General features: G+C 39.9%; 1 protein-coding gene across 1 annotated transcript; it reads right to left on the bottom strand.

The window, feature by feature from the left end:
• Nucleotides 1-10,079: 10,079 nt before the first annotated feature.
• Nucleotides 10,080-12,068, bottom strand: LOC140319075 (G-protein coupled receptor 183). The gene is made up of 4 exons (XM_072396612.1): nt 12,003-12,068; nt 11,542-11,896; nt 10,655-11,169; nt 10,080-10,577 (listed from the first exon to the last, which is right to left on the bottom strand). The coding sequence occupies exons 2-4, from the start codon at nt 11,888-11,890 to the stop codon at nt 10,416-10,418; spliced, it is 1,026 nt and encodes a 341-aa protein (XP_072252713.1). The 5' UTR covers nt 11,891-11,896; nt 12,003-12,068; the 3' UTR covers nt 10,080-10,415.
• Nucleotides 12,069-25,091: the final 13,023 nt, after the last annotated feature.

Here is a 25,091-nt window from a genome sequence, read left to right as displayed (position 1 = left end):
GTTTCATACAACACATTGTGTGTTATGTGTGCCCTGACGAGAGGATGTGGCTTCAGCTACCTACATGAAACCAGATAGATTTTTTTTTTATTGGTTGCTTTTCTGATTTTTACCTTACTTCTGACTTTTTTTAAACCAACTTTGTCCAGTTGAGGTGTATTTTACCAATGTTAAAATGTTCTTTCCCCACATTTATATCACACTTATTTCTGATAATCCATCATTTGTTTTCATCTGTTTCCATGTAAATCGTATATCAGAGTGACAGTGGAAAGGGGAAATTCCCATTTACCCAAGAAGAAGCATGTTTGTTCAGTGTTTTGGGCTCAGAATGACTTTCAAGGATGATTCTTCTCACAAGTATTTTTTTTTTTTTGCTTTGTTGTGTATGTCATCAGTACATCAGTTGTGATTGAAGATATTTTCATGTTTAATCCATGTGGTTAGAACATGCAAATCTGAACAGCCAACAACCAAATGCCAACTTTTGCCTCAGTAGAAAAACTTCTGACACATCTACCTTCAGCAGTTAGGCTAAAGATTTTTTGTTTTTTTGGCGAGGAAGTTCCAGCTGAGCATATGGTTTATCAGCACAAAAAAAAAGACAAAAAACACTTGCCCAAAAAGAGAAGAGAATGAAACACTGATCTGAAGAACTGCAATTGCACATTTGTTTTAGGTCCGCCTACCCTCGAGAGCCACAACAAAAATCGAATATCGGTTTACAGTTTCATAATCATATGTATTCTGTGAATACATATTTATTTGAATTATTATTATACTATGTATGAGCACTGATTAAAAGAAAAAAAACAATTATCAAATCAAATATTGGAAAAAGGAGTGTCAGTATCAGTGGTGTGTGTAAATATGTGGCTGCAATGGTCCATGAAGGATGTCTGTTGTCTGCAAGTTATGTTAAAAGACAGCTGATGATGTGTGTAAAATTCTGTTGATTGCTTTTTTTCTACCACTAAATATCGTCTAGCACATAAAATCACCCCCTTAACATCTTTTTAAATAATTCAATATGTTATCTTCAGCAGGTAAAAATTTGCTAGCCACACAACATAGTCTGCAAAACACACTGAACCAGTGTCATGGACATGCATGACCTGCAATGCAATTGGTTCACCAATTATTATTCATGATGTGACAGAAGGAGCTGGATGAAGCGCTTGTCAGTTTACCAGGGGACTCAGGACACAGATGCAGGGTCGTATGGGTTCCAAGAGGGTTTTTATTGTTTAAATGCAGCACACAGAGCACAGCAATGCAGGGCGATCTCCTGGCAGCGCAAAAGAAAAGGCTATGAAAAACTTAAGCGGAGGAAGAGCGCAACTATGAAAGTTACAAAACTCTCCAAACTGGGAGGAAAACAAAAAGCTATGAACGCTTAACCAAACAAAGACACGCTCTCAAAACGAGGCGAAATAAAACAAAAGACGCACTTTTACAACGAAAGGCTCTCCTTCAACGGAGGCGACAGTGAATGGTAACAACGAAAAATCACTCCTTGCAAACGGAGGAAGAAACAAAGCTATGAAACTTACCGTGTCGAATAAATAAACTAAGACTATGGGTAAGAATAAGGTAGCACTGCAGGAGGAACTGTAGTTCAATGAACAAGACAAAAGGCTGGTAATGATGCTCATGTGGAGAGACAAAATACTGGCACAAGACAAGGGAAACCCAGACTATTTGAACACATGAGGGACCAAGGGGAACAGGTGGAAACACTTTGGAATCAGGGAAGACAATGAGACCCTTAACACTGGAGGAAGACCAAGATACCTGAAACGAGAGGAGACAGTGATTTCAAAATAAAACAGGAAATGACGAGACAAGACATGGAACAGAACATAAACCGTGACAGCGCTGAGGGATACAGCGTCAGCTCACACTGAGCCAAAAGCAGCACAGCTCCTTGCACATTGCTTCACTGTACAAAAAGAAAATCATTCAAAAACTTACTGTGAAACAATTCAACCAGTTTCTGAAGGTGAATTAGTGGAATATTCTCCAATTGCCCAGTCAGTGATGACCTCAATTCAATACAGAGACAAATTAAAACTCAGAGGGCCAGATTTACTTTTGTTTTGCACCTGGTGCAAACTCTGTTTTGGCATTAGAATTTATTATTGGTATCTTATAATCACACATAGTGCTATTTGTATGGTAGTTACTTTTTACAGGTCCTTAAGTTTTGCTCTTCATTTTTTATGTTAGTTTATTTGTTCATTTTAAACAAATCAATGCACCATAACATGTGTAGCAGAGATACCATCTTCACACTTTCCCTGGCGCTGTGTCTGAATGCAAAAAAAGATAATGTTACTAATTGGTAGGATGCGGACACTTAAACAGATTTATATTCTCATGCTTTCATTCTATGACATAATCGAGGGTATAAAAGATGATTGGGAGCCTGTTGCAGCAGCTCCTGTGTTTCAGTTTATTATTGATTTGCACAGTTTAATATCAGTTTGCACCAATCATGTCATAATTACTTTATTCTGTGAATGCACATTTATTTTTTATCATCTTTATACTATGTATATATCACTTTGGTCTTATTCTCTATTTTTGTTGTCTATAATATAACTTGCTTTATGTGTGCTTACTATTTGCTGCTGGATCAAAAGAATTTCCTGTTGCAGGATTTATAAAGTACTTTGATTGATTGTTTATCATATCCCAACAGTAGGCTGTGGTGATACCTGGCTATCAGTTCAATTGACTTTTGGCTACATGTTTAGCTTTATTCTCTTCCCGAGGCTTGCTTTGAATTTCAGTATTAGTAAATGTAAGTTCAAAGTAACACAGGATGACCCGTGAACAAACCACAACTAGAAAACACTACAATAACGGCTTGGCAAAGAATCACAATAAAGGAAATCCCCTCTTTGCTGCTGTCTATGTCCAGACTTCAGTCATCCCTTGACTGCAATGAATTCTTGTCAAATATCAATAATCAATCTTTTAAATATGCTTATTTTACCTCATACAAAATGTAAATTGAATCATGCGGTCAAAAGTACTCCTTACGTTATTCAAATTGCTGTGCAAACAAACCTTTCTATACATATTGTCACTGTGTGGTTTTAACACCTTCAAATTCCTCCCGCCCTTTTTGGGTACTGCTGCTTCCTACCAAAAAGATCTTGCTACAGGATGTGCACTGCGATGGTACATGCTGATGGGGGTTAAAAACTTGCTTTGGGTGAGGCACCGTGCAAATGGTAAAATGATTCAGAATTAAAACGCAAAATAGCTTCAACACCATTCTGTTCCTGTTAGTGACAACTGCCTTCATTCGTTCAAAACAAGTCCGGTGGTGAGGCAAAGGAAGTAGGTTGACTTCCTCATGGCCAGCCATGTGGGTCTGACTCATTTGGCTTCAGACAGCCAGATCACACCCATCGCTGAAAGACAAATAGTAATGTATTTTGACTATGCTATTCATAGAAGACAATGGGACTCAAAACCAGGGGGAAGCCATGTATACTATCTGAACTCTTTTCTTGCAAATGTTCTGGGTGTTTTAAGGAGATATTATAATCACGAGACTAAATAAAAAGCAATAAACCAAAGATTGTAGATTGGGTTGTGGCACATTTGCTCCTGGGCCATTTCATATTAATCAGTGTTCTGTGAGTCTTAAACATGATAACGGATGTTTAGAGAAATAAAAGCCTAAAAAAGGATACCACAGTACATGATGAAACACCTTGTTGTGTGTCATGGGGTCCATAGTCCATAGAAGCCTCCAGCTGATGCATTTCTTTATATTTTTCTTTGAATATTTTAGGAGTTCAGTTCAGACGTGCTATGATAGCAGTGCTTTTGCACATTCTCTGCAGACAGTAGCAAATATATTTAGCCATACCTTTGCTCTGCAGCACCAGTGTGAAACTATGGTTCTTGGCGTGAAGGGAAAGTTTCAAACATGTTCTTTTGAACAGTCTTCTTAATAAAATAAAAACAACATAATACAGAACTATGTTATCAGTTATAGCACCCCTTTTAAAGAGAACATTCTGTTATGAAATATCTATCCTGTTTCATAAACGGTGCCTGCTTCCTCTCACTGTTTACAATGTTTTGATGTGGTACTGATAATTTAACAAATTTGCAGCAACTTCCTGATGATGCCAATAATCTGATGGCTGGTTTTTCAGTTGTTTCTCAGCATGGGATTGAGCTGTAATTGCAACAGAGTATGAATCTCTTTGTACATCTTGACTCGATGATGACGATAGATGATGTTGATGTTTGAGGGTCTAAAGAATTAGGAGTTCCCTGAAATGTTCTTAGAAAAACACTATTTTTGTCACTTTTAATCTGTATAAAAGTAAATCAATTGTTTACATCTACATTTGTTACGCTTCTTTCAGTCTTAAACTGCAGTTTGACGAAACAATTCTCTCATTCTGGTGTTCACCTAAAATTGATGTGAACATCTTTCCACATAATGACACCAACATTCAACATTTCATCCCTAAGAAACAGCCAGGTTGGTGGAGCACAGACCCAAAACAATGTTAAGCATATCACTGTCTAAAGCTTTGCTGCACTACAGTTGTGTTTATGCAACAGCAGTCGTCTTATGCCTTGGAACTGGATTCAGTTACAACACAGGACATGTTGTAAAGATTAGATTCTTGCACTTATCGCAAAATGTTCTTTTCCTCTTTCCACACCACATGATATTTCAAGTCTTTATCATGTAAAACATTTCTTCAGGTGAACAGTGCCCTCATCTGGCAAGTGAAAGGTATTGCAGTGATATAAGCTATATAAGTATAAGTCAGCAGCTTGTGTGTAACACAGCACACACAGTTTACAGTATATAAATACTCGTGCTGTAACATAAATAAGTCACAAGACTGCAGCAAAGTTATTTTTGTTGTATACCATGAAATCATGTGCATTCAGTGAAATGAAAAATTCAGTGTACAGGTGATGTTAGTTAGTCCCTGTACATGCAGCGTACAGACACTGGTTACTGAAATAAATACCCAAGTTTGCTTGTTACATGTATTATCAAAGAATTAATGAACATTATTTGGAAATCATTCTACATCTCCAAAATATTCTCCTTTTTTGCATCCAACTGAAGATGCTAATCAAAGAACAATACAGCAGTCAAGCTGCTCGTCATTGGATGCTTCAGAAACTGTCTGCCTTTACAGGCGACTGGTAGCAGTGTGGAATATTTTACTTTGTGTATCTTGCAGAATAGCTTTTTGGTTAGTGACCTGAAAGTAACACCGTCAAAAGAAAAAAAGGGCACAACCACCAAAACAGAGGAAGAAACCATTATGAATGCTCATTTTGAACAACAACCTTGCTTTAGTTCTATATCGGTCCTCAATACTTTGTTGTGCAACTTCGGCAGTTTTTACAAGAGATACCCAGAGAGCATTAGTGAATAGTCACTGTAACCACAGTTGTGAAAGAGTCATCTCATTTAACACTGTCCTATCAACCAGCATTTAAAAATGCCTTAAACTCTTTTGAATAAAATCTTAGGATTTGATAAATTGATAAATTGAATACAACTGTTTAATAGCTCTCGCAGCACTGTGCCATGTACAATTATTGTATTTATTTGTTAACTTATTCACGTTTAGTTTGGTTTTAAGACCTTTCATATTCCACGGCTAAATGACTTTGTGTTGAATTGTGCTATATCATTTCCTTTACCTTATCTTAAAAAAAATCAAAAACAGAAGTGACCAAATGTGTTAGTTGTGAGTTGCCAAAGGGTGCAAAGACTAAAACGGGTCAGGCAAGAGCAGATCGTTCAGGACAACCATGCAGCAAAATTCTTGTAAGACAGAGAAGCAAGCAGTACTTTACAGTGACTAAGGGTGAGGAAATGCAGCGCTCCAAAAAGCACCCACTATGGACATGCATCAGCAACAAAGCTGACGCCTAACAAATGCACATAGAAGAGGCAGCAGAGAACAATGTGATGTCCCAATAAAAATACTGATTCTTGTGAGCTTCCTGTATGAGGAGTTTGTGCTGATATGTTGTTTTCCGTTATGACCAAACACCACTTTGGTCTCGACATTGTTCCAGAAATCTTGTGGTTTGTACAGTTGCAGCTTTGCAAACCAAAGTTGCGCTGCCATGTTAGTGAGTTTGCTGGGAAAGCAACTTCTGGGAAGATTGGTAACTGTTTTAAATGTTTTCCCACATGCGAATAATCTTTCTTACTGTAGAATGATGGATTCCAAATTGTTTTGAAATGACCTTATAACCCTTCCCTGATTGATGGGTGGCAACAATTTTCTTCTCTTAGATCACAGACATCTTTCCTCTTTTGTTGAGAAGAGAGAGGAAGGATCCAAAATGCAGACTCAGAAGCGGCTGGACTAGCCGGAAAAAACACACAAAAAAAAGCGGGGAACTGGCAATAATTGAGAGAAAACCAAAGGGAGCATATACTGAAGGAAACTAACCAGGAAGTGACTGCAGCTGTGAATAATTGAGTAGGGGACAGGTGGCGGTGAAGCTTAAGACCAGAACAGGAGGGAACTATGGAATAATGACCAGAATCAAAACAAAGGACTGAGGACATGGAACAAAAGCAAACTGAGAACATAGAACCAAAAGAATAAATGATGAAACCTTTTGGAAAAACTCAAAAGACAGAAAAAAACAGAACACAAAAACACAGATCATGACATCCTGGGCATTGTGCTAACACACTGATGATCAAGTGCATTCCATTAGCAGCACCTGGATGCTAAATACCCTCTTACGTTCCATGCAAGCAGTAAGGGTGCACATAGTTTCTCACACACTGCTATTGCGTTTCGGCTTAGTTTTTGTTCAATAAATGGAAAATGACGGTGTAATACGCAGAAGATTTAGAATAATGTAAGTATACAAAATAACAAATATATCCGGCTAATGTAGCTCAACGCAGTCTCACCTTGAATAGGCTGATGGTACATACGCATTTGACACCCAGATGAACAATTGTGTTTCTCCGGTTGGAACATCCAAAACAACCTCCAGCCAAATTAATATAGAAACTTTCATTCATTATTTTGTTTATTTTCAGTCAACAGAGTCTCATCTTTGCGAAACTGTCATGAAAAATAATTCAATCAGAAAACATTTACATGCAAATAGGCAAAAATAACTACATATATGAACAGACTCACAACATTTCGTTGAACTCTTAGGAAAGGAGCGATTGCCAGCATCAACTGGTGGGAAAAGTTTGGAGGCCGGAGGATCTTAGTCGTGCAGTTCCACAGAGAACTGCCAGATAACTCCTCTGAGTTTGTCTCCTGTCTGCCTCAATAATTTCTATTCTTACCTTTCTTTGAAACTTCCCTTTTGTTTGGTAAGGTCGAGAAAATATAAACTAGGGTGTTAGGTTTAGGTGTAAAAAACTAATTGGTTGGGTTTAGGTACTAAAAATGGTTAAAGCATGAAAAGGTGGAATCAAAAGCTAGGTGATTAGGTACTGGCATTAGAAAAATGGAGGTCGGGGTTTGAGGCAGGGAAACATAAAGGCTCCGCTCACAATATTTGGTGTTTGTTAAGAACCTTGCTTTTTCTAATCCAGGCATGAGTACCATTCCCTCTAGACACAAAACACGGTACAGAGCCAAAAGAAAAAGAAATCTCCCTTAGAGAGACACTTCAGTCTTTTGCGAACATGAATACCGGTAAATTTCTGGAGAATGTATGGTGAATTAGACCTTCTAGACTTTCTCTGCAGTTGCTATTTACACATGTACTTCACAGCGGGAGATTGCTCAGTTGAGACGAGTCCTCCCAGCTGGAAATACTATTAAGTGGCGTCTGGGTTGAGCAGAGAGTTGGCAGGAAATTATGCAAAAAATATGCTGTAAAAATCACATTGCAAAAAAAAAAACAACACATTGTTAACAGCACATTAGGAGTTAAGGATAAAGCTCCCAGAGCTTTCACTCGCTGCAGTAGAGTAAAAAAAAAAACATGGGTTGAGAAAAAAAAATATTCAGAACTTGCAGCTCTAACCAGCATGTACCCTGTCCCACAATAAATGCATGCTCTGCTCACACATAGTCTTGCTGATGTGCCGAACTTCTTACTCAGTAGCCGTCTGGGGAATCTCAACAAGAAGTCAGGAGAAAATGTTGCAGATATTTCTGTTCTCATAACTCCTCCAGACCATATCTAGTTTTTGGTGTTTCACTGCATGTTAAAGAACCACTTTTGACGGTGCACACATAATTTGTGCCCATCACCACAAACACAGTGATTTCTGTTTTGTGCCCTTTTCATATTTTGCTGTGAAATGTAGTTATTTTTTTGATTATTCAGGGATAAGTTCTCATTAAAGTGACAACTCTCTTCAGAATTTGAAATCTAATAGTATACGCTCTGAACAGAGGATGCTGCTATTTTGTATTAATGTGTAATATGTATATATATGCAAGTTATCTTCTATTAGCATCACTGTAACTCAGTTTAACTCAACTCAGCTTTGTCGACATAACACTTTCCACAAAGTGCTTGAAAGTAGTTGCATAATATTGACAAAAATAACAATCAAATTATTTGAATGAGTAGCAGATATAAGGGAAATTAAAGATGAAAAGATTCGAAACTATACGAAGGACGAAAGTGAGCGCATGAAAACAAGTAACGTCTGAATTTAGGTGTGTTTAATATAAGCTCTTTGAAATAGATATGTACAAGCTTAGACCTTTACAGCGTAAAAGTGGAGAGTGTTTGTGCACATACCAAAGCTTACTGGAACAAAGTGTTCCAGAGAAAAGGAGGTCGAAAACTTAAAGCTTTGAATCCAGTTCACTGGAGATACTTTAAAACACAACCAGGCCTGCATTCTGAGAGTGATCAGTCCATGTGGGCTTATAGGACTAATGGGAACTTGGTAAGATGGAGGTCATGATTTTAAAATTTTATATTTTACCAGTGGTGGCGATAAAGAAACCCTAACCTTAACCTAAACAAAAGACAAGTTTCAGCACTATAGCTGAAGCATTTTAGTTAAGCTGAAAGAATTTATTTGGATGGCCAGTCAAAATGGAACTGGTGTAGTCTTGCTTAGATGTTAGAAATAGCTGGACCAGTTTTTCAGTGTCACTTTGGGAAAGGATGATCTGGATTTTTAGAAAATTATGTAGATGAAAGAAGCCATAGAGACCTGTTTCAGACACTAATCAGCTGTAACAATAAAGCAACTTACAGATTAAATGACAAACACTGCTCATCTTGTGACAAGGCAGAGTTCTGTTGGGAAAACCAGCACCATAGCTTTCACAAAGATATAACTGTGACACTTCCTCCCTACCAAAGCCCTGTTGCAGACCAGCCACCAGTGACAAACAAAGTGATTGCACAATAATGACACATCAACCTCCTCTCAAAAGAGTTTAATTCTTTTTTTGTGACACAACTTGTGCTCAGGGTTTTTAAGCAAAATCATGGGGCAACTTTTCAGAAAAAACTCAGGAAATGTTAAAGGTTAAATTTAGATATGAGACTCGTTATAAACAGATAAGGTGCACCTGCTTACACTTGTAAGACGTGCACACACCACAAACCTACCACAAGATTTGGAGCCCGGCAGGAATGAGGCCTGTAAGGGGGAGCAGGAAAGGTGGGTGAGGAAGTGGTGATATTTATCTCTGCACTCCCACACAGAAGTCAGATGTGAGTGTGAAATAGAAAATTGTGACATGTTCTCTTTTTGACAGTACATAGTAAGGTATATTTTATACTTTGGGAATCATGTTATCATGGGAATTATATTATCATAATAGGGGAATACACATAACAATTGTGTGTTGTAGTTCCTTCTACTTTTACACACAGTTTTGCCACAGTGAAAAAAAAAGGATGTGAAAGTTACTGTTGTCCTGTGCTAAACTCCAACTGAAACTGAAATAAAAGCTTGTATGATGCAATAAAGTTAACAGCATTCTGTGCCATCCTGCAAAATAACTTAATCAGACAAAGACCCCTTTTATGCACAAAAATAAATGTTGAGATTATTATTTGACACTATTACTTCATAGACACGTATAAGTTTTGCATTATTAAGAAGAAGGAAAGTAAAAATTTGAAGCATGCTGCAAAAAAAAAAGAGACAAATGTATGTAATACAAAGCAAACACTACTTATCATATCAAGTGAAATTGTTTTGTCTGGAGATTAGCAAATTTGCACTTGGCAACATGCAACATATATAAACTGAATATGTATTAATGCACAACTGACATAAGATCTTACATGTAAGACTCATAAGCCGTTTCCATCAACACTATCGTCACAGCTGAGAAGAATTGGCCTTCTTGAGCTTAACAAGTTAAACTAGGTCTTCTCTGTAAGGCTCAGTTTAGATACATCTCCCATATCCTTAGCTGTGGTTTCTCTCAGGTGTTGCTGCTGCTATTCTCGGCTGTTATTTTGGAGGCAGCAGAAGTATAGAGATAGTCCTTGAACAGACTCATCACCCGCTTCTTGTATGTCTTTATTGCAAAGAAGTAGATGACTGGATCCAAGCAGCAGTTGAAGTTCATTAATGAAACTGTAATCTGCAGGGTGACAATGGATTATGAAACGGTAAACCGAACAGGAATGCTTGAATTTCAGTTAAAACTACAGTTCTTACCTGTAATGACATCTTGAAGGCTCTCAGTTCTTCACAGGTTGGCTGGTGGTTTATTTTCCTGAACATGAACTGCATTATATTGATGTGGTAAGGGCTGAAGCAGATGATAAACGTGACGAGGATGAGCAGAATAATGATGTTGGCCCTGTGGTTTCTTTTTGTTCGACCCGTCATGGAGTTCTGCTTGGCTGCAGCTCGTAGTTTCAGGTTGATCTTGGCATAGCAGCCCATGATGATGGCAAGTGGGCAGCAGAAGGAGATGATGCAGGCCAGAATGAGGAGGTAGGGGGTGAAGCGGGAGCCCTCAAAGTTGAAGTACTCCATGCAGGTTCGTTTTTCTTGGCGCACGTGCAGCATGCTGCGGAACAACAGAGGAGCTGTCTCCAGAGATACAAAAGCCCAGACAAGGCAGCAGACTCTGCGGACGACTTTTACACTGCGCAAGCTCTGCAGCTGTTGTGGATGCACCATGGCCAGGTATCTGTCCAAGCTGATGCAGGTCATGAAGCCAATACCTGTTAGAAATACAGTGGATGTGCAACACAGCTTAAAGTAAACATGTACAGAATAGAATCATCTGACAAATCAATAGTTAGAGGTTGTTGGGCCAGCCCAGTTTTATGCTAAATTTCTATTGATCATCTGACAAATCAATAGTTAGAGGTTGTTGGGCCAGCCCAGTTTTATGCAAAATTTCTTTTAGACGTTGTGCTCATATTCAATTTAATTTTCTATTTGTTGTCTAAAGAGGCTTTTAAGCTTTCTTCTTTCACGCAAGAAGTTCTGAATGTAAAAGTTATGTCAACCCGATGTAAAGATGTGCTTCATGAAAAGTCACTCTCAAAAATAGGATATTGAAATGGCAACAAAAGTTCTTCCGCTGTTACCTGCGTAGGTATTGGCAAAGAAGAGAAGTGTGGTCAGTCTGCAGAGAATGTCACCAAAGGGCCAGTCAAAGTGGCGAATGTAGTATGTAATTCGACCTGGCAGCGCTAACGTGAACATGGCATCAGATAGTGCGAGATTGACCAAATAGATAGAAGTGGAGTTGAACTTCTGCTTCCTCTGACAGATTACATAGAGAACCAAACTGTTCCCGCACACACTGATGATGAATACCACAGAGTAGAAAACGGGGAAGAGGACCACTGCAGCTCTTTGGTAAACAAACACGTCACAACTGCTCTGGTTTGGAGATGTTTCTGTGGAGTCCACGGTGACATTTTCCACATCCATCCCCACCTGTCATTTTGAGGAAAGGTTTACACTGTGTGTAAATATTTACAGGCAAGTACAAGCAAAAGAACTATTCTATAGATCAAGTATCATTATGATATAGAGTACTTACAATGAGAGAGTAGTCAAGTAAATTTACTGTTAATGCTGCTGAAGCTGCTGGTTGTCCTTGTAAACTGAGCTGCGCTGACTAAAACACATTTTAAAGGTTGTATGAGGCGTTAAAATCCCACCTCTTTTTTTGTCTGTCAAATTACACTTCACTTCACACTACACTTCAACTTCCAATATAGTGACACCTTGATCGCTGTATTCACTGTATTTCTTTGGAGTTTTCCGTTTTGACTTAAACTACTTTCTACTCTATTGTATCGCAGCCAAATTATTACAAGTGTTGTGAAAATGACTGCATCTAATGTTCCTCTGTGCATATATGTATATGATATATATGACAGTGCAATTTAGTAGCTCAGGTTCTTCTGGCAGCTAACACAGAATACTACTTGTCTCAGTAAGGTGTGAAAATATCTGGACACTGAAATTTAGTTTTTTTCCATGCTTTCATGAGACATTGGTGGTTTTGCTGTGCAATGCCAGTGATAACCACACACCAACATACAGCCAATTCTAAGACTGAAAATACAAAAAAGAAAAAATAACATTTCGTTAGTGATATGAAGCAAACATTAGCTGCAGTCATATCAACAGTTTGATCAATTTCAACACTTCCAACTACAAAACAAGAATAAACATAAAGCAGAGGCAGTGGAGCATGTAGGGCTTCTGTTGGTGCTGGCTTATTGGTGTTTGTGATGATGTGACTTTGTACCTAATAAAACCGTATAATTTTTTAATAGGGATTGTTTCAATTTATTGGATACCAATGCTGTGAAGTTCTGGCAAAGCATCACAAAGGAGAAAATCTGCTCTTTGCCGATCTCTGTGGATTTCAGATTTCAGGCCCGCATTGCATGCTGGGGCTTTGTCAACTAAGTAGTTGAAACACAGAAAAGTATTTCAACGCCTTTGTTCTTTTCGGATTTGACAGAAAAATATCATTTAAACGAAGCGCACCTTCTCTGCCATTCTATTATCTAAATGGTCTAAGTCCTGACTATTTGTGATGGACAGTGTCTTCAATATTTAATCTTTTTCTTTTCATGAGCTTTTTTCCAGTCTCTGAATGAAGAGGTGTAAGAATCACTGGTTCAGACATCAGAGCATTCAGCGCCTGCAATTAGCAATGGCAATATTTAAATGACTTTAGATTAGCAACACTGCTTGCGGTGGGTGTCGAGAGTTTTTTGAAAAAGGTTATAGGTAGAGGTTTTATATTAAGTTCCTGTCACTGAGGTTTCTCTGGTTTGTACTCTTCGAGAGGCTGAGATGAATGCACGCAGGCCTGAGGTGGCGATGATGAAGATATAAGAGGAAGTGAAGCTGAAGAGTCGCTATTCTTTGTTTTAGAGAATGGTAAAAACTGTCACAAACCTGTGATGTGTGAATGAATCATGAAGAGTGTGAAGAATGTCACATCTAGCTATATAGCACAACTCCCCAACCCCCCAAAAGATAAAAACATGTTTATACTCTAAAGTGTGAGAAAAAAACTCCAGTAACTTAGTATTAGTTTCTGAGAACAGTTACAGCAGTTGAAATGTGGCATTGAAGATGTGCTTCTGAAAAGCAAGATGCAGCAGCTTCCCTGTGAAGAAAACAGGCTTGATGTGCAGTTTTCACACCAACTGAACAGCTTCAAATGAAATATTGAAACTAACTGTTTAATTGAAAATTCCTCAGATAGAGGACACATTATGTTAAAAACATTGGAAGAAGTACAGGGATTGCTACATACACTGTCATTTATCTGTTTGCAACTTAGTGGTGCAACGGATCATCATTGATCCGTGATCCGTTCGGATCAATATCTTCGGTTCGGCAGGCACGTGATCCGCGGATTAATTTATGAAGTTGTGCGCATGTTCAGTCCACTCACAGCGTGGTCATGGCGAGCGGAGGAACGGAGGAGCTTGAACGCCCCGCGTCATTTAAATCCGCTGTATGGGGAAAATAGGTTAGTGGATAAAACCGTAACTGTGTGTAGGCACTGTGGCACAAGAAAGTCAAATGACAGTGTAAACACATCAAGCATGGCCACGCATTTGAAGCAACATCACCCCGGTGTTTCACTGACAGGAGTGAAAACGAAGGCTGCTCAACAACCGCATATCACAGCGGCAATTATGCAGCCCCTTGTTGCACAATCTGACCGGGTTAAAACCATCACAAACGCCATGAGTGTGTTTATAGGTGCACACATGAGGCCAAATTCGGTTAAAGGAAGGAAATGCCTTTTTATGTTGCACTTTAAGTTGTTTTTCATTAATTATGTTAAAAAGAAGATATTATGCCTTGTGCACGTTAAGATGATTTTATATATTCTAATTTAATCATTTAAAAATGTTAATAAACAAAAAGACCAAAGTTATGTTTATTTGTCTTGTCTTTTTTTTTTTTGCTTATCCGAACCGTGAGTTTTTTGATCCGTTGCACCCCTATCATATACTGTGAGATAGGAAACCTTGCCCTCTACTTTCATGTTAACTCAAATCATTTGGGTTTAATTTTGTAAGAGTGTAAGTGCCAGAAATGGAGTGGGACTCTTTTTTTCTTCTTCAAATGACTCGAATAAATTTCTCAGCTTTAGCTAGAGGATTATTTCTTTAGAGTCACTGATCTCAAGTGAACAAACAAAATGATATTGAATCGACTGTTGACATCTCTTTTGGCCATTTTTTTGTCTTTGTGGTGATAGACTCCTTCATGTGTTGCAACATAATGCAGTTGGTGTAACTGACACTTGATGTACTTGGCATGGCCAACGTTGCTTTACCAAATTTGTTACAACCACAGTCAGTGGGTCTACATGATGAGATTAATTCAATAGCTATAGTTGGACTATGCTCCTTATTCGAGCAAGAGCAATTATCCAAGTATATATGGCGGTGAATAAATCGAATCGGGTGGCAACACCCATTCCGAAGTCCTGCCATTCCGACATCCCGCTATTCCGACATCCCACCATTCCGACATCCCACCATTCCGACATCCCACCATTCCGACGTTCAAATGTCCCACCATTCCGACAAGGCTTTCCGTATAAGGAAATGTGCGTTACTCAACAGGTGAGTCCCTTCTTTCTGTTCATGCAATTTATATGTTTAACACATGTTTACAGATAAGCGTTATTAAAATCACAAAGTCTGGGCAACTGGAGGAGGAGAAGCAGTCCGCGGTGGTTTTCAATCACACACTCCAATGCCACTTGTTTCAACTTCTGAAAATTTAATCCAGGAAAAAAAGGCTTACAAACATGGACCGAAACGGCTCCATAACACGCACAAGAATCCAAAAGAAACGAAAGTTAACTAAAAGAAAGCAAATAAACAGAATGAAGTGGTCAAAATTGGTTTTACGCATGCCTATGTGCGTCTGGCACATGCGTCTTCGGGCTCTCCCACGTTGGTTTGTGGATGAAAGCTATATGTTCAGCTGTAATGCCATGTAAAAACAATCTCTACATGACATTTACTCCCAGGTGTGACCAGTTAGGTCCTTAAGATATCAACAGGCTGTATAAAGCCTTGCGCAACGGCTGTGTGTTTGTGCCAAATGCGCAAAGCCCATCCGCGCTTCCCAAAATTGGAACGAGTACTCATAAATCACATGAATAACATGAATAAACGTTTTTACTGCATTTTGTTGTGTTTTATACGTTCTATGCTGTCATTTCTCTCTTCTCCTATTGGCAAGGCCTCTGCATGTGCAGAGTTTGTGCGCCAAACTTTAGGGCGTATTTGCGCCGGCATATCATTAGTGCAAAATGTTTTTGGGTAAAAAATAGGCTATTAAAAGGAACTGTCGGAATGTTAAAAAAAAAAAAAACATGCCGCCATTCCGACCATAGGAGGAAAAAAGTGTCGGAATGACGGGACGTTTGATAAAAAATTAAGTGTCGCCATTCCGACAATTGGAGACCCATGTCGGAATGGCGAGATGTCGGAATGGCAGCATGTAACCATCGAATCATTATCGTACCCCGGTACCTTCTTCACCCCCACCAACAAACTCAGGTATTCGAGAAAGATGGCGAAGGAAGAGCAAGATGAAGCTGCGTCCCTCTACATTCCGTTTGTGATGAGCATGGTTATTGCACAAACGCAGTGACACAACGGCGCTCTTGGTTGCGATGATTATGGAGGAAAGACGCTGCTGCCGATCGTCTCGTTCAGCTTCTGGATCATGACCCGGGGAAAAAATCTTGAGCATGCGCAGAACGCAAAATCCAATTCCCAGTCCATTTCGCCATATACAAGCTCGTTTAGTGCGACTATCAACCGAGTTATCTCGGGGTCTTAATCCGACTGCGAGGAACCCGATCCCAGTCCAATTTTTAGTCAGACTTAGGTGTCTCTTTGTAATTTAGCCATTCATTTGATTATTTACAGTGCCGTGTAACCCCCTCTGACTGAAGCATGAAAGATGTTACATCCATTTCAGTTATAGAAGAATGTGCGAGGCAGACACCTCAGAGTGTGTGGTGCTTGAAAACCTTTTGAAAAAGGTGTTGGTTGCATAATAAAGGAACTCTCTGTATAAAGGGTCTAAGGGAGAAAAACTGAAAAGGGAGCCACTTATTTCACTCAGCATGTCCCAGGCTTTAAGTGTCTCAGGATGTAGTGTCACCAAAAAGAGATGCCCTTTACAGTGGCTTGAGTTGATCATGTACCCTTAAAAAGCTTGCAAAACTGCTTATTGTGTATGTTGTTCAACTGATAATGAGTGAAAACACATGCATTTTGCTGCATATATGTTTTTGTTAATGATTTGATACGACATAAAATCCTTGACCCATCTCTGATACCAGGGGGCTCCTACATTGACCCCTAGAACCCTTATAACTATTCCCCAGGACTTTGTTTGTTGTTTTACATGTGGTTCTTTCTCCCCAGGCTTGTGTTTTCGTTCTCTGTATTCCAAGCTTACAGTAAAAGTACAGTAGACCCACTCGTGCTACAGTATGTGTCTCATCGTGCTCACCCACCAAAGCTTTCCATGTAGGTGTAATTGAAATGGATGGCTGCTGGATCGGCAAAAGGTCACTAATTGTCACCAGTCAAATGCGGTTATAATACAGCTCACTTAGGTCACAGTAAAAGCTTCATGGAGACAGTGTCACCTGCAGGTTAGGAGCCTGCTGCCCTTGAGGCCTACATTTCATGCTCCATTAATTCTGTGCCCGGAGTTAAACATCTCATACTATCTGAATGGCATTCTGGAAAAGGAAAAGACAGTCGTCTGTTGAGAGCTCACTAGGTGTCCCGAGGGTCTCTCTGAATTAAATACATAAAAAGGAGATGATCACTTCTCGTTTTCCAGACCCTTAACTGACTTCTCTAAACCTGCTTCAGTTAGTGAAGATAAAGAGGTTTTAACTGAAGAGATACAGTGCAAGTTGCTTTCCCCTTTCTATTGACCCCAAACAAAACACATATTGTGCATGTGTTGTTGTTTTTTTCGTACAAATACTGAAATGTGCTTACAAATCGAATCAATGGCTAAGAATGTATTGTTTTTTTTTTACACTATTCTAGTTTATGTATTGCCCCATCACCCTGAGAAGTTGCATGTGGTAGCGTGTGGTAAAGTGTTTGTAGTTTTCTGGGTTGATTGGTGTGTGACACGAAAGGTCTTAGGAAATTGAAAGTGACGACCCAGCATGGAACATGCATGGAAGTCACTTCTCAGAAATGTGACCTTTTTCTGGTTGTTAAGTCAGGGGTGGGCAAAAAATAAGGGGAGGGGAGATGAGGGGAACAAACTGATTTGAAGAGAATTATACGATAGTGAATGCTGCAAATGCAGCCCATAAAAGAACACCCCAGAAGGCATATCGTTTTAAAGGCACCCTCATGGTGGAGAGGGACCAGTGGTGTGTTGGTGAGGCAAACTGGGAATGACTTCTGGAGTCCAGGGCATGTGTGGAATAGCCAGCATGGTTCCACAAATGGTGCCCAACCAAATCTTGGATGTTTTTTGCTGCCAAAATTAATTTTGTATGAAACTTCCCCCACATACTTCAGGTTTAGGGCCAGTTTGTCTCACAAACTTCACTCTGCTGCTGGTGACTCACTCAGCAACCAAACACATGCAACACTAGATCGTAATAATGAGCAATAAGTTTTTTTTGAACACTGATGTTTCGACTGGTACGTCGACATGCCAAAAAAAAAAAGTATTGCAGTGCCTTGCATTGTTGTAGTAAACTGATATTAGATATACAGTAAAGCCACTAGAGGGGGTGCAATCACAACAAATCAGAAATGGAAAATAAGTGATGAAAGCGATCTGAGGTGAAAAGCAAAATTTGTTTGAGCAAAAGGTTGATGCATTTTATCTTTGAAATTCACATAGCTGTTTCACATGTAAATGTTAGAATTTGCTGTTTTGTCGTTGTGTTAGAATTGCGTGCTAGTGTGCATCTGCGTGTGATGTGTATGTGTAAGTAGACTGCTGGACTTACCCCAGGGGACTCCAGCATTGTCAGGGGGCCTCATGTGGCTCGTGTCTGGTCTCATCATCACCACCCCACCTCCCCCATCCCTGTGCATCAGCCGCCGCCTGCCCCACACAGGCCTTGTCTGCTGTTCCGCCACACTCGCGTGAAGACTCTTCGTTCACACTTTGCTTCGTGTTTGTCAGCGTTAACACTGATGGGCAATTTTTTTTTTTTAATTATTATTAGCAAACACTTATAAAAAACATAATCTCACTCTTCTGCAAGGAGAATATCGTGTTTTGCTGCTCTTAGTGTGAGTATAACAAGTGAAGAAGACTGACTGAAGCTGCATGGCACGAGTGTACAGAATAGTAATTGCATGCTGTCACAGGTGTCTGTGGACAGCTTCTTAAAGAATGCCTACAATGCTTCTCATTTCATCCAAAGACTTTCTTAATCGAGCATGTCACAGTGTTGACACTATGGCTGGTTGTTAAAAACACACACCAGCTCATTGTGCCCGGTGTCCTTTTGAACTGCTCGTGACTTCACACCCATCAGCATGCTGTAAATTCAACTCAGGACAAAAGACTTTTGTTGCAGCTTCTAATGAAAAAACAAAGCATCACAATGAGAGATTTTAAGGCCCTGTCTACTTTCAGATTCTGAGCAGAAACATTTCAGGAAGGAACCCAAGAGAAGAGCCATTTGTTGGTTCACTAAACTAAACTCCACAAGGACTAAGTGTTTTTTAATCAGAGGTTTCTATGAGCAAAACTATTCAAAAACACCTTTGTAGACAAATGAAAGGCAATATTCTATGCACTTAACTAACTTATATACTAATTGTGTAACTATGCTATAACTTATAAGTTGTATTCAAAGCACATTCAATTTATGTTAGAATAACAAAGGGTGAAACACAGATTTTCAAATTGCTTAATGTCATAATTGTGATCCAACCTTCATTTTTGTTTAGCAATCAAATGAGCATTAAACATTAAATGATCCATTCTTAGCTTTTGAATGCTCAATAAACAAAGGGCTACATACATAGATACTGTACATACAGACAGATACATAACTCTTTGAAGATGAACTGACCTCATCACTTTTGGACGCCTTTTTTGTAAAAATAATGTCTTAAATTACAGAACCCAACGTCAGATCAGCTTCATTCATGTTACAGGTGAACGAGAGGATAGTTCCTTTGCTTTTTTCTAGCAATCAATCAGCAGAAGGTCTCAGACAAAGGAATCATCGACTTTTAGTGAAGTTTGGGGTGTTTAGTTTTTATTTTCCAAATCCCATAAGGATGAGAAAGGCAGCTGCTCAGCAGCACCATCTTCAGGATCAGTATTGAAATACATAAAGCCGCCGAACTCTGACCTTTGCCTCTGCAGTTACTCTATGCTGATTTTTTTTTTTTGCATTTCCTTTTGTTTATCGTCTTAATATCAATTTATCTTACTATCAGTCTTATGTCCTATGTCCTTTGACGCCGTAATCTATCTGTGTATTTATTTCAAAAGGTAATCATTTCAAAGTTATTGGAGCCAGAAATGGAAGTTTAACATGACAAACATCTTCTAAAGATTAAAACTCATGAACATGAGGTCACAAAAAAGATGTTTTGACAACTGCTTTACTATTGGTATCCATTCCCCTTCACAGATGTTACACCATCATGTATATATTCCACCCAAACAAAGCCCGTATTCATCCGTGCCCAGTGACTCCGGTTGTGTGTGGAGATGAGGCCCTGCACCACAGTCCGTGCTGCGGACGGTTTTTCAGGTCATTTGAGGCGGTGCGCATATTTTGGATGTCATCTTGGCTGTTGAATTATTGTTTTATTCACAGGGCATGGACTAATTATTTCAACAGCTCTCTTCAGTGGGGAGCAGACTGACAGTTGCCGTCATTGGAGTGATCAGTCTGTTTCGTGTACTGGGCTGAGGCTATTTGATGTATATTAACAATAATTGGTGCCACCGCCACTATGATGTTTAGTAAACCTTTGTGCTATTTTCCAGGAGGATGCCCATGAGGAATTTTTCGAGTCGCTGCTCGGTCTACAGAGACGCCTTCAGAGTGACGACAGATGGGAGGACTGCTGTTCTGTGCAGATCAGCAGACACCAAGACCTAATCATCATTATCACCTTAAAAGGACATACAGTTTTTCTTGTTGTTCCTTTTGATCATCTGAAAAACAGGATACCACGCGTACAATACATGCAGCGAGTCAAAACAATGTGTCATTCGTCATTTTCACAAATCTAAGACAGCTTCGGGATGTCAAATGAGTGTGAATTGTGCAATTCTGACAAGCAAGAAAAGAAAATCCCTACAAATGGGTTTGTATTACAATGTTGGTTAAAACACTGAAAATGTGAAACCATAAAATAAATAATCAAATACCTGCAAATACTGCTTGAATGCAGAGAGGATAAAGGTCTGAGGCTATTTATTGCCATCTGATGAAGACAAACAATTTGGTCTTACAGCGTAACCCTTTAGAGATCAGTTAGTTGTTATTACCAAAATGTTTTACTGCTCATCAAGTACATGCTCCTGTCACGCCTTCTCACTCTGTTTGGATGACAAGGTGTGTCTCAAAATTTGTGAATGTTGTTCTAAAGTTTGATTGTTTGGTCAAAGTACAAGCTTGTGAGTTTTCTTGTAATCTGGCAAACAGTTAGGTGGCGAAGTCTCAAGTTCCAGCATCTAGCAGCGACTCCAGCAGGTTTTGAGTCTGCCAGATTCTACAAGTGAATGAGAGGCAGATGTGTGGTGACAGCACTACGCTCATTAGGCCGAATCAGTGTCACACTGTGACAACTGGCCAACTTGAGGCTTCTCTCTTCAGTCAGTGCTTACTCAATTCAGCCAAGACCAGCTCGGACTCTCCCACACCCAATATGACACCATTAACAGTTTTCTCTTCTCTCTTTTTGCCTTAAACAGAAGCTTTTAAGTTAGATTTGTTTTCTAAAACACTAACAATCTAATTCAGTTTAACACACTGTCTCTTGCCTTAGCCTTTATTCTAAACCTCCCCTAACAGCTATTTTTGATCCCCGCGGTATCCCTGACTCTGACCACTGGTCAACCCCTGCTCCTCAGTCCCAGATGTGTGGTCAGTTCCGGCCCCTCTGGGCCCACATCCCTGGGCTGAAGTTGTGATATCTATTTCAGTCCACTTGAGACCAGACAGGCCTCCACTGTGGCTCCAGAGAATTCACTGTCCAGTGATTACTGATGGTTGCACTATCCTCATATGCTTTAGTATCTCCTGTGTCCAAACTGCTTAGCATCTCACGGGTTGCTCTAAGCCATTAAGGCCAGTTTGCAATTATAGATGTGTGGCTGCTGGACACTGAAACAGATGTGCTTTGATCTATTTATGTGGGGGTGGGGTGGGGGTGGATGGGGTCATAACAGCTTACTTGCTTGTGTGGGTCAAATCATGCAGCTCTGACAACCCTTGTCTTTCAGTTTATTTGACATAAGCTTGTATTTTTCAATCAACTAAAAGTTTAGTGATGAGTGGGCATTAAGAAAGAACAGCAACAACAGCTGCTGTGTGTGCATGTGTCAGCACACATACATAATCATGCATGTGTGAGTGTCCTGCATGTGTGTTTGTGCTTTAATCTGCATGTGCTAACCACAGCCAAGCATGTGTGGAGGTGAGAACTCGTTGAATGGAAATTCAGACAATCCTGTTGCACCAAATAAAAAGGAACCAATTCAAGCCCCATCTGTTTACGCACCCAAATTCACCAAAGGGCAAAATAGTTAGTGTTGCGGTACAGTTTTAACACCTTGTCTCCCTTTTTTTTTCCTCCTCAGATTGAAGTGCTTTGGGTGGTGAAAAATGGAAAACAAATGTTCTGTTGACAGCTTTCTTATGCCCAGGGTGAGTGAGTATTTATATCATAAAGGTGCCAACACATCCTGGTTTTACAGGCTGACCATCACTGGAGGGAAGAAAGGGGGGGGGGGGGGGGGGGGTTATCTGGTAGCTCATTCTGGTAATTACTAGATCAGTGATAAATAGACCTTGATAAGCCTGTGACAAATTAGCTTACAACTAAGTCCTCCGCGGCATGAAATTCATATTCATTTTAAGAGAATTTAGCTTTATAAAAGTAGGACATCTACAAATGGAACCTGCTGATCCCAGGTTGTATCCTGGTGGGGTGACAGTGCAGTCTGGAGTTCATGGCTGACAGTACGGTTACTGTTGCCCAGTTCGGAGCTCAGTGCTATCATAATTTAGTCCACAGTGTTGAGCAACGAATGCGCCAGTGATATTCAGTTTTTGTCAGTTGTCGCATCGTAAGAATTCACAGGGTCACTTGTATGGCATTTAGTACTTGTCTCAAGTGTTCTGTGTGCCCGTGCTAACTAGTCAATTGTGACCACTTTTTACAGCAGCAAGAACGCCTTGGGCGAACTGTGATTTCATGATAATATGGTGTTAGAGGCAAGCCTGATGGGAAAATGGTAATAACTCCACGGCCAATATGAATAATGAATGAACTCATATCATTTCACAAAACAGAAGGGATGTTCAACATATGGAAATAAGCGGGCATATTATTTTTCCTTGGGTTTTGCTCATGAATAAAAGGGCCAGATTTGAAACAACTTTAGCTGCTATATTACTGTATCCTGCATGATTTGGCCTGCAGCATGCTATGGGAGCTCTGTCCACTGTACCATCACAGACAGAGTTGCACAGAGGGAGCCCACCATCGACAGGCAGGTCTGTCCAGAGGTGAACCATGTGTACACAGCTTTAGGTCCTCTCTGATGTGGGTGTTTCTCAGTCCACCAGAGTCGTGTTGCAAGGCCGCCATCCCACTGAGTTTGTTCAGTGTCAGTGTACTGAGCGGAGCACCATGAGAACATTCATTCCTAGGATTATATCCAGGAAACTAGAGCCCACAACACATTTATATGCCTAAAGAATGCTGAGAGGTCTTTATCTCCCTTTACATTTTATAATCATGAATATTTATACATATTAAAGGAGAATTAAGTACTTTCCCTTTTGGGGATTACTAAAGTATTATTATAAAGTATTATTCAATAAGTACATATCCAGAGAAACAGAGTCCACCGCCCAACAAAATGTCTAAGAAGTTTATATTTTGAGGTCCGGCTGGTTCTGCTCATTAATTTAGTTAAATGAAGTGAGAGAGGTAGAATCGGTGTGAACCGAACAGGATAATAGCCCTTAAAACCATTTCCTGTTTTTTGGTTAACATGTAAGGGAGTCAAAGCCTCTGTATGTGTTATTTATTTATTTTTTTGCTTTTTTTTCTCCACTCTCCTGTTCTATGTCTTCTCCCTTAATATGATTTAATATTGATCATATATAATTTTCTTATTGGTTTTCTAAATGTTTTTCTTCTCTTCCCTTTTTTTTTTTCTTCACCGCTTCTTTCCTCTCTGCCTGTTTTGCTCATGATTGCCGGGTCAGCCACTTGGTGGTGGCTTGGGTCAGGGGGTGCAGTCTGGTCTTGTCCACCAGCTTTGGGAAGTGAAGGCTAATGCCTCTTGGCACTCTCAGCTCCATCAGCCCTGGCAGCATCATTTTAGTAATGCAGAAGTCATCAGGGCCTCGGATTGCGTGAGGGCTCTCATCTGGAAACCCAAACAACTTTAACCCCATTGAAATCCTGTTGATGAATACAAAAATTAATGAATGGATTAAGTTGCTATTTTGTCTTATTGGATTACACCATACTGTTGAGGATCAGTGTATTTTTCGGAGAAATACCATCAAAGGAAAATAATTACTTCGTTTTGGGAGAGAGACAAGAAAATCTAACAAATATTTGCTCATGTTAAAGTCCATACCCATGAACTACTTTGCAAGTTGAGGGTTACTGTAATTTCAGTTCAAAGGCCAAAGTTTAATCTGAATTGCAAGGCCTCTTTAACTGGTATGCTGGTCTTTTCCAACCACACTCCACTTCCTTTATGGGCATTCAACTGAATTGTTGCTTAACCTGCGCAGTGACCCTGCCAAATTGTATCTTCACCCTTCTACCCAAGATCTACTGCTACACTATTTCCCTCGTGGGCAAGGGTTTTGCTATGCGTCAACCACAGCCACACACTTGCAAAGGGAAATCCATGAATCTTGTTTTAGGGCAGAGGGGGGAAAAAAAAAGTCAGCACCAGTGCTTACTCATCTGTTAAAAACGGAGTGATCTCCAAAGTTTGTATGAGAGGGTTTTTGACGGTGCCCTGCTGCTTTGTCAGTGCAGCACATGCTGCAGGCACTGGCATCCCCTATTGCCTTCCAGGTCATTGGCCAGGCGCAGCAGGGGGTGGGCTTCTAGCCCCATGAAACGTCCCTGATTCACAGCTGGATCCGTAACAAGGTATCATAGCAAATGAGTCGGTAAAACATCACTGGTTTGAAGAGCATGAAAAATTGTCATGATATCATTTGTAATTCCTGATCTGGACTGCCTTTAGAGAAAGATAGAGAATGTGAGGGAGAAGCCTAAAAATTGCCGGGGTTTTATTCCTCCTTACCATCTGCACCAGTCTCTACCCTCTATCCCTCCCACCACCTGCACAGCCTGACTCCCAAAACTGATGCCTCTTGGCCCGG

Source organism: Leuresthes tenuis, unplaced genomic scaffold (assembly GCF_036924035.1).
Source record: "Leuresthes tenuis unplaced genomic scaffold, fLeuTen1.0.hap1 SCAF_12, whole genome shotgun sequence".
NCBI classification, from domain to species: Eukaryota; Metazoa; Chordata; class Actinopteri; order Atheriniformes; family Atherinopsidae; genus Leuresthes; species Leuresthes tenuis.
Note: the sequence above shows the minus strand (reverse complement) of the source record. Positions and strands in the feature narration are given on the sequence as shown.

What these genes read in the sequence shown, in the direction of transcription:
- LOC140319075 (XM_072396612.1), bottom strand. Translation starts at nt 11,890, where the DNA reads ATGGATGTGGAAAATGTCACCGTGGACTCCACAGAAACATCTCCAAAC. An exon ending in CTTTGCCAATACCTACGCAG is followed by an intron (nt 11,170 to 11,541) that starts GTAACAGCGGAA and finishes TATTTCTAACAG; the next exon opens with GTATTGGCTTCATGACCTGC. An exon ending in CCTTCAAGATGTCATTACAG is followed by an intron (nt 10,578 to 10,654) that starts GTAAGAACTGTA and finishes GTCACCCTGCAG; the next exon opens with ATTACAGTTTCATTAATGAA.